This window comes from Phoca vitulina, unplaced genomic scaffold (genome assembly GCF_004348235.1).
Source record: "Phoca vitulina isolate PV1807 unplaced genomic scaffold, GSC_HSeal_1.0 scaffold106, whole genome shotgun sequence".
Classification (NCBI taxonomy): domain Eukaryota; kingdom Metazoa; phylum Chordata; class Mammalia; order Carnivora; family Phocidae; genus Phoca; species Phoca vitulina.
In genome coordinates, this window is record NW_022589809.1 from 1,080,854 (window position 1) to 1,090,896 (window position 10,043).

Consider the following 10,043-nt stretch of genomic DNA (forward strand, 5'->3'; position numbering starts at 1 on the left):
CAGACAGACAAACAGAGAACAAGAAAGAGAGACAGAGACAGACGAGAGAGGCAGAGACAGAAATTAACTCAACCTCCAATGTGTAGGGCTCAGGTTTCTCTGTCCCCAGCAGGCATGGCAAACGCACATGGTCGAGTCATCTTTCCACCCAGCTGCTCCATCATCTTCATCTTCCTGCAGCTCCTGTCCTGCAGCATCCCTGCAAATGGTAGGAGAGCTCCCCTGCCTCATGCTAGGAGGATGCCCTGTGTATGGAGAGGAATGCCAGAGGGGGCTGGGCTGGCACCTTCCCTCATCAGCCATCAGCCAAGGATCCAAGCAGTCTTTCCCCCGGGGACCCTGAGTCTGGGCGGGAGGGCCCTTGGTCTCCTCACACCCAGCCTAACCAGTACTTTCTGATCTACTCTCCTAAGGGAAAGCCGATTTCTCTGTCTTTGGGCCTGGCGAACCTGTTCTGGCTGTGCTGGGGGGAAATGTGGGGCTACCATGTCATCTGTCCCTCAATATCAGTGCCAAGGACATGGAGCTGCGGTGGTACAGGGATCAGCCATCCCAAGTCGTGCACCTGCACAAGAATGGGATGGACGTGAAGGAAGAACAGATGAAGGAGTACCAGGGAAGGACCACCTTCCTGAGCGCTGGGCTGGACCAGGGACAGGCCACAGTGAGGATAAACAATGTCACAGTTTTTGATAACGGAACCTTCCACTGCAACTTCAAAGACGGCATCATGTCGGCGGAGGCCAGGCTGTGGCTGATGGTGGCAGGTAAAGGCAAGCTGCTGGGGCTCCAGTTCTCCCCCAGAACTTCCCCCCAAAACTGACGCTTAGTGCAGATCATCCCATTATGGGCCAAGCCTGAGCACGTTCCGCAAATGCACTAAGCATATTTTCACCAGGGCCAGTGAAGCCCAGTTCAGGACACCTGACGTCGTTTTCTAAATTTGCTTCTCTCCCTTTCCTGAACTGATCCGGAAAGAGGGGAGCAGAGGTAGAGAGGGACAGAGACACAGGGGGAAAAGACACTAATTCTGCAGTATAGGAAGGGTTTTTTATCTTTCCGGGCCTTTTCTGTTTTGTCCTGTGCTTTCTGGAAACAAGGGTCACATATGGCATATAATCATTACACAGAGTAGGTAATCTGTGAAAAACCCCTAATTCCTGCTGGAATGCTCAGGATCTGTACTTTTCTGATGGAAGCACTGGTGGTTGTGGAGACTGGAACGGGCGTCTCTTCCCACAGGGCTTGGCTCGAAGCCTAGACTCCGAGTACAAGTTATCCAGGGCGAAGGTGTCTGGGCACAATGCACCTCGCAGGGCTGGTACCCAGAGCCCCAGGTGGAGTGGAGAGACTTTAGAGACCAGCCCCTACCTTCTGCGACCTACCTCTCAGCCTCACCAACAACAGGCCTCTTCTCAGTGGTGTCCAATGTGACCATCCAGGATGGGGTTGTGGGGAACTTCTCCTGCTCCATCTCCAGCCCCCTCCTCCAGAGGAAGAAAATGGCCAACCATCACTTGTCCTGTGAGTGTTTTGTTCTGTTCAGGCCAAAAAGGTCTGAGCACCCCAGACAATAAGTAGCTAATATCCAATACTTCTCACAGTGACAGAACATTTTTCTTCTGATGAGAACCTGTATGATCTTTCCAAGTACACAACACAGCACTATTAACTATAGTTACCATGCTGTTCATCACCTCCCCAGAACTTACTGATTTCATAACTGGAAGTTTGTACCTTTTGCCCCTTTTCATACATTACACCCAACCCCTTCTCTCTCCTCTGGAAACCACCAATCTGTTCTCTGCATCTACACGCTGGGCTTTCTGGTTTTCTTGGAGTTTGGGTTTTTTTCTTGTTTTGTTTCATTTTAGATTTCACATATACATGGGATCATACAGTATTTTCCCATCTGACTTTCTTCACTTAGCAACATGCCCACAAAGTATCCATCCATGTTGTTGCAAATGGCCTGATTTCCACCTTGTTTATAGCTGAATGCTATCCCATTGTATAAATATGTTTTTTTCCCTTTATCCTTTCATCCTCAATAGACACTTGAGTTGTTTCCATATCTTGACTATTGTAAATAAGAGTGCAATGAACATAAGGGGACACGTAACTTTTTAGAGCTAATATTTTTATTTCTTACCTTTTGTATAAATATCCAGAAGTGGGATTGATGGATCGTGTGGTAGTTCTACTTTTAATTTTCTGAGGAACATACATCCAGGTCCCCGCAGTGGTTGCACCAATAGCTCCTTCCTTATTAGTGCTAAACAACATTCCATTGACTAGATGGACCACTGCCTATTTATGCCTTCACCTTCTGATGGACACCTTGGGGGCTTCCAAGTTACACTCTGCATATAATTTTCATTTTTAAACAACCTCAAGCTTATGGAAAATTTGCAAGAATGGCATGCAGAATGCTGTGGAAACCTACCCAGTGCTTAACATTCTGCCATTTACCTACCATTTCTCCTGTGCATCTGTCCAGATCTGTCTGTACAAACACACACGTATGTCTTCCTAGTCATTTCAGGTTAGTTCCCAGCATCATGTCCCCTGACCCACAAACCCTGTCATGTGTGTGTCCTAAGAACGCAGGTGCTCTTTTTCCCTGATATTCTTACCTCCTGCACTCTCTTTTAGCTCTGTTTTCCAGAAGCTCCCCGTCAACGGCATGGAAGACAGTGCTACCTCTGATCCTCACTGTGGCAGGGCTGGCCATAGCTGGAGCCACTTGTCTCTTCCAGAAATGTCAGAAGGACAGGAATATGCTGCATCTGGAAGAAGAGACACCGTATAGAGCAGAGGATCAGTGCCTCCAAGGTAAGCAGGCCCCAGGAGGACAGACATGTCCCTTCCAACCATGGCGCAGGTGGGGAGCTCTGCATGAAGTCTCCTATGAGCACGTTCAAGCATGGGAGGAATGGGAGAGAGCTGCCCAGGACACATCTCAGGGACTACCCACTTACATATGCCCAGTGAAATCTCCTATCTCTGAGCGGTGTTCAGCTGCTCTTCACGGGTGACTTCGGGAAGGCTGGAAGGTCTCCATCACAGAGACAGGCAGATCTGAGCTTGAACCCAGGAGTGTCTATCAGTTGGGGGTGATGAGAACGTCATGAAAGTGCTCAAGTGAGAAATGCAGCAGGGTGCCTGGCACATGCCAGGGTCTCAGTGTAGGTGCAGGGACTATAATCAGTACACACTGTTGCACTCGCCGATCCACTCCCTTCCCTGCTGTGTCCTTGCCCATAGCCATCAGGCCCCAGTCTGGGAGCAGAGCACAGATGTCCCCATGACGGAAGTGGTAAGACAGGGCTGTCAGGATATCCCCCACAATGATTTCCCTACAAAGGAAAAGACTCAGATTATTGTTTTATTGGGCACTGAAGAACCTATATTTGTTCATGCTTTCCAGGGTCACAGCTAGAACTCATTAAGTCCTGTTTTGACTTAGCTTTCCCGAACGTGAGCTTTGGCCCCATTGGATCAGCACAATCCCACATTTTCCCATCTTTCTCTCTCATTGCAGGCTGGACAGAGGACAAGGTCATCCATGGTGAGGGCCATGCTGGGGGCTGGAAGCTTCTACCCCCCAATTGTGTGTTTATGTGTGCATGTATATGTGTGTTGTGTGTGCTTGTTGTACATTTATGTGCGCGCGTGTTTGTGTGTGCACATATGCATGCAGAAGCACTGGTGTGTGTGTGTGTGTGTGTGTGTATTCCTTTCTATTCCAGAGTGCAGAAGTGCTGTGCTAAATGCTGGTGAGTGGCAGTCACATGGCTCTAAACATCAAGTTTTAGCTGCCCCGGGAGAACTTAGCTCCTGTTTACTACCTGGGGAAGAGACAGACTTGCAGAGCCTAGGTAGCAAGAAAGCCAGCTCTCCTGAGGCACAGCCACTGTGGAGGGGACTCTGTCACCAGAGAGAGTGCAGAACCAGTGACTTTCTACCCCAGGACACCATCTACGTGGGAAGTGTGGAGTGGAGAGGGGAGAGTCTGGCTGTGGACAGAGGACTGGGAGGGGCATAACTGCAGACCATGAACCAGGCAACTGACAGGTATCAGGGAAGCTGGGGACACCTGTCTGAGCACAGCCACTTGTTGAGGGTCCAGGAGGGGACAGAGAGAAGCTGATCATCCATTCATTCATTCACTTATTCATTCATGTAAAATATTGACCAGTCACCTCCTCTTCCAGCAGCCAGCCATCTATTAGTGAATGAAATGACTTCCTCCTGTCCTCAAGGGGCATAGATTCTGTGTGGGAATCAAGCCATCAGCCAGTGATTTTTCTTTAACCAAAACTGGAATGAATCAGGGTAAATATTATAGGAATGAACTGGAATACAATAATGAAGTTGGCCAGAAGAACATTGACGTAGGATGTCCAGGGCCCTGGGGATGGTGCGATGGCAACATCTAAATGAAGGTCTGGGTGACAGTGAGACCACAGCCCTGCGAGAAGGAGGGGTGGACCCACCACCACGGCAGGGAGAAGGTCATCTGTGGTGTGTGAGAGCTGGGCATGTGGAAGAGAATCCAATGGGGTAAGAAGGTTTATGGATGCCCAGACCAGCAGAGCCTGGAAGGCCGAGGTAGGGGTCTGGATGTCATGTGAAATATGGTGCAGAATGAGTGAGGGGGTTTAAGCAGGGGAGAGGCGCTGATCGAAGAGAGGAAACAGCCCTGAGTTGGGTCCTTGGGCCATAAGTAGCAGGGTCAGCAGGGGCAAGGCAGAACAAGGAACCCAAGGTGACTCTCGGAGCCAATGTCCCTGGGCCCATGGTGGCTCCATCTAAGGGAAAGCCTGAAGCAAAGCAAGACAGATTTAGGCCAAAGAAGTGAAAATCATCTTGAACCTCTTAAGAGTGAGATGTTTTCAGACATCTCCATCTGGGGACATCAGATAAATCTTTAGATACACAAGTCTGGAGCTCCCAGGAAGAAATGTGGACTTGAGATAGGAATTTGGGATCCATGGCATATATCTGGCCTTGAAAACCAGAAAAGTGAGCCAGAAAGTGCTCCATTTATCTGCACACTTAAAATTACTCTTCAAAAATTTTTCTTTGAAAAAGAAATAAGATTAAAAAACAAAAAGGTACAGAAGACATATCCAAGATCTAGGCTTGGAGAACCTGGTATTTGAAGGTCTGTTTGAGCAGGAGTCTGGAGAGAGTTGTGGGAGGGCCAGGGGATGCTTAACTGCTGAAATCCACGGATACAGTGTGGTGAGGGAACAGCTGGTGGCATTCCATGCAGCTGAGAAATACAGTGAGATAAGATTGGGAACATGACCCAGAAAAACTGGCTAGTGTGGTGTGCAAAGAGAGGTGTGCTCCATGGAGACAGCTGGGAGAAAAACTTCAAAATTATTGTCTGTGCAGCTGAGCTAAAAACTGGTGAGTGGGGAATCAAGCAGAGTGTTTTATTTGGGTTTGTTTTGGTTTTACTTTAGGGTCCTTTACTTTAAGGTAGCAGAGCATGTCTGTTGCCTAAAAGGAATGATCTGATGTAAAAGACACATGAAGCCAGCAGGGGGGAAGAAAACAAGCTAGAGAACAGTTTTCAGGGAAGATAGGTCTGCACTGGAGGCCAGGTGTGGGGTGGCGTGTGAGAGGTCATTACTGAATAGTTTTGTGTCAATGTTAATTTTCTGGTTTTGATCCTTTTACGTGGGTTATGCACGATGTTGACATAGACATATTGTTTATGCTATTTTTCAGCTTTGTAAGTCTGGGACTGTTTTTGTAATGTAAATAATTTTTATTTAATCATGAGGGAATTTGGAATAACAGAAGCCAGGCTCATTGTTCAGCTAGGGAGTCCATGTTTGACCATATCATGGAGATGGAACATGGGTGGGCTCCATCTCCACAGCCCAGACTCTACAGGGGAAGGGTTTTGATGGGGCAGAAGGTGGAGAATCCAGAAAGCAGCAATGAGAATTCTGGGGGGAAATAAATAGTCTTTGCTGGAAAGCAAAAGGGAACAGAGTTCTATCCAGAAGGAGGTAGAGACCAGGGAGAAAGCTGGGGTTCAAATAGGAGGAGAGCATGGGTCCTGTCCAACTGACAGGGATGGAAGGTCAGGAAACATGACTGTCTGGGGCATCTGGGTGCAGACCCAAGCAAATAACAACATACTTGGCTTTAGAATGGGCCAGGGTGGACACTGGCTAGGAGGTTTCTATTGTTGAAAAGGTGCCTGGAGGGGCAGCCTGGTGCCCTGCTGGTCCCCACACACCCTCCCTGCCTCTGGTATGGAGCCCAAGTGTAGACAGACCTTCCCCCAGGTCACACGCTGGGGTTCTGAGGGCTCTGAGAAGGATGGCAAGGCAGGAGAGAAGGACTGTTTTCGAAGGTGTTCATCTCAGCTGTGGGGCTCTTAAGATGCCTCTTGGGCTTTTCCACATGTGACTCTTCAGTCATTGACCCCAGAGCTGTCCAGCAGCCCCTGCATCAATGTACCTGTGGCACCTTCTCCTGTCCCCCTGCGTCCTCCCATGTCTTCCTATGTCTCTCTGTTTCTGTCTCTCCATCTTGCTCATTTTGTCTCTCTCTGTGTCTATCTCTCTCTGTGTCTCTATCTTTGTGTCTCTCTCTCTGTCTCTCTGTCTCCCCATCTCTCTCTTTCTCTGTCTGTATCTCTATCTCTCTATCTCTCCCTGTCTATTTATCTCTCTGTTTCTGTATCTGTCTCTTTCTCTGTCTCTCTCTTTTTCTCTCTTTATGTCTCTGTCTCTCTGTCTCTGTATCTCTCTCCCTGTGTCTATCTGGTTTATTCTCTCTCTCTTTGCTCTCCTTGTCTCTCTGTCTCTCCCTATCTCTCTGTGTTTCTATCTCTATCTCTCCCCTATGTCTCTCTCCCTGCCTTTCTCTACCTCTGTCTCTGTCTCTGTCTGTCTTTCCCTATATCTCAGGACACTGTCTTTGTCTCTAGCTCTCCCCTATATCTCTCTGGCTCTCCCCCGTCTCTCCCTGCTTCTGTCTCTGTCTCTCTCTGTCTACCTCTCTGTCTGTTTCTCTCTCTCTCACTCTCTCTCTCTCTCTCTCACACACACGTGCTGAGAGACTGAGAACTGGGGGGGCAAGCAGACCCCACAGTGTGCCAGCCATGTCCCTTCATTGGTAGAAATCCACCTGGAGCTGCTTCAGCTGCACTAGGATGGCCTGTTTGCATGGGGTCCTGGACAGAACATGGGGACAGGGGAGCACAGGGACTCCCAGGGAGGCTGTGGTTTCACCTCACCCAGAGGCCCTGGGGTCTGCTTCACGTAAGAGTGCAGGTTGGGGACACAAACCCCCAAGCCTAACCCTCTCCTCTTCCTACAGTGAGCCCATCCCTGGACCCTGATACCACAAGCCCCAAACTCGCTCTGTCTGAGGATGGGAAGAGTGTGAGGCGGCTGTTCTTTGACCAGGAACTGCCAGATGTCCCCAGCAGATTTGACCAGGACCCCTGTGTACTGGCCCGGGAGCAGTTCTCTGCTGGGAGGTATTACTGGGAGGTCCAGGTGGGGCACAGGAAGGCCTGGAATGTTGGCGTGTGTCTGGAGAGCTTGGATCGGAAGGGAAGGATCCCCAAGGCCCCCCAGCATGGACTCTGGGCCCTGGAGCTCTACAAGAAGATGTTCTGGGCCCTCGCCTTCCCAAGGGTTCGCCTGTACCCTTCAGGGCCCCTGCATCAGGTGGGCATTCTCCTGGACTGTGATGCTGGCACAGTCTCCTTCTACAACGTGGGCAATGGATCTCTCATCTACACATTCTTTGGACTCTCCTCAGAGCCCCTGAGGCCATTCTTCTGCCTCTGGACACACGACACCACCCCCCTGATCATCTCAGAATTCAAGGCCCCAGAGGCCTTAGGGCCTCCTCAGAACCAGGGACAGAAGAGGGGGGGGACCCTCCTCCAACAAGACCCATGATCTCTCTGCTCTAGCCTGTCATAGATTTGGGGGAGACATATCCATTCTACATGCCAACTAGACCCATACGAGGATGCACCTTTCTGAATTATCCTGTCTTATCTTCATTTTCCTTCCCTGTGGAATACTGACAATATATTATGGGCTGAATCGTGTACCCTCAAATTCACATGTTGAAGCCCAACCCCCAGGACCTCAAGATGGGGCTGTATTTGGAGATGGGGTCTTTACAGAAGTGGTTAAGGTAAAAGCTGGTCACTAGGGTAGGCTGTGATCTGGCATGACTGGAGTCCTTATCAGAAAAGGGGATCAGAGGTGCTTGAGTGGCTCAGCCAGTTAAGCGTCTGCCTTCAGCTCAGATCATGATCCCAGGGTCCTGGGACAGAGTCCTGCATCGGGCTCCCTGCTTGGTGGGGAGCCTGCTTCTCCCTAAGCCCCTCCCCCTGCTTTCTCTCTCTCTTTCTGTCAAATAAATAAATAAAAATTAAAAAAAAAAAAAAGAAGGGATCAGAGGCACAGACACACAGGCTGCTGACCACATGAGGACACAGGCAGGAGACCATATGTACATGCTGGGGAGAGAGGCCTCGAAGGAACCAGCCCCACCCATGCCTGGATCTGGGACTTCCAGTTCCCAGGACAGGGACACAATAAATGTGTGTTGCTTAAAACTCCCAGCCTGTGTTATTTGTTACACAGCCCAAGCTGACTGGGACACCTTATCATTACACACATTTCTGAAATGTACTTGGGGGCAGTTGTAAAGCATTGAGCCCAGTGCCAGACATGAAGTAGTTGCTCAGTAAATGCCAGTCTTCCTCATCTCCTCCTCCCCCTCCTTCCCCTCCTCCTTCTTTCCCCCATTCTCTCCTTCCTCATTCCCTTCCCCTCCCCCTCCACCCACCTTCCCTTCCTACTCCCTTTACCCTCTCCCCGCTCCTGCTTTCCCACTCCTACCTACTCAATCCTCCTTCTCCTTCCCTCCTCCCTCTCACAACAGCCTGGATATCTGGTCTACCTTGGCACCCCCCCCCCCTCACTATGGCAGGTGAGGGCAGAGCTACATGGAGACCAATCCAAAGATTCCAGGGCTTCCCCAGGCCAGTCATGGAAGCAAATGAAAATGAAAACACAAGAGTCCAAAACCTCTGGGATGAGAGACCTAGGGAAAATCCTGAAAGCTGCTCAAAACAAGAGGTCCTTAACCTACAAGGGCTGAAACATTAGACTGGCAGCAGACCTATCCACAGAAACCTGGTAGGCCAGAAATGGCTGGTATGATATATTCAGGGTAATAAATGAAAAAAACATGCAGCAAATATACTTTATCCAGCAAGGCTGTCATTCAGAATGGAAGGAGAGATAAAGAGCTTCCAGGACAAACAGAAACTAAAAGAATTTGTGATCACTAAACCAGCCAGGCAAAAATATTAACAGGGATCCTGTAAGCAAAGAGAGAGCCCAAAAGTAACTTAGATGACAAAGAAATGACAATCCACAGAAACAGGGACTTTACAGGGCTCCTGGGTGGCTCAGTCATTAAGTGTCTGCCTTCAGCTCAGGTCATGATCCCAGGGTCCTGGGATCAAGCCCCACATTGGGCTCCCTGCTCGGTGAGCCTGCTTCTCCCTCTCCCTCTCCCTGCCACTCCCCCTGCTGTGCTCTCTCTGTCAAATAAATAAAATCTTTAATAAAAAAAAAGAAAGAAAGAAACAGGGACTTTACAGGCAATACTATGGCACTAAATTCATATCTTTCAATAGTTTGAATGTAAATGGGCTGAATGCTCCCATGAAAAGACACAGGGTCTCAGATTGGATTAAAAAAAAAAAAAAAAGCAAGAACCATCATTATGCTGTCTGCAAGAGATTCATTTTAGACCCAAAGACACCCCCAGATTTAAAGTGAGGGGGTGAACCATTTATCATGCTACTGTACATCAAAAGGAAGTTGGGGTAGCAATACTTATATTGGACAAATTAGATTTTAAACCAAAGACTGTAGTAAGGGATGAAGAGGGACACTATATCATATGTAAAGGGTCTATCCTATAGAAGATCTAACAATTATAAATATTTATGCCCCTAACTTGGGAGC

At 48.9% G+C, this 10,043-nt stretch overlaps 1 protein-coding gene across 1 annotated transcript; it reads left to right on the forward strand.

The window, feature by feature from the left end:
- The first annotated feature begins 520 nt into the window (after window positions 1-520).
- On the forward strand, window positions 521-7,946 carry BTNL10 (butyrophilin like 10). Its single transcript, XM_032397904.1, has 5 exons — window positions 521-767; window positions 1,408-1,524; window positions 2,656-2,835; window positions 3,545-3,571; window positions 7,354-7,946. Exons 1-5 carry the CDS (start codon window positions 521-523, stop codon window positions 7,944-7,946), a joined length of 1,164 nt encoding a protein of 387 aa, XP_032253795.1.
- The last annotated feature ends 2,097 nt before the right edge of the window (window positions 7,947-10,043 follow it).

Coding starts and splice junctions, on each gene's coding strand:
- BTNL10 (XM_032397904.1), top strand. CDS start 521: ATGGAGCTGCGGTGGTACAGGGATCAGCCATCCCAAGTCGTGCACCTG. Junction 1,525..2,655: donor GGCCAACCATCACTTGTCCT/GTGAGTGTTTTG, acceptor ACTCTCTTTTAG/CTCTGTTTTCCAGAAGCTCC. Junction 2,836..3,544: donor AGAGGATCAGTGCCTCCAAG/GTAAGCAGGCCC, acceptor CTCTCATTGCAG/GCTGGACAGAGGACAAGGTC.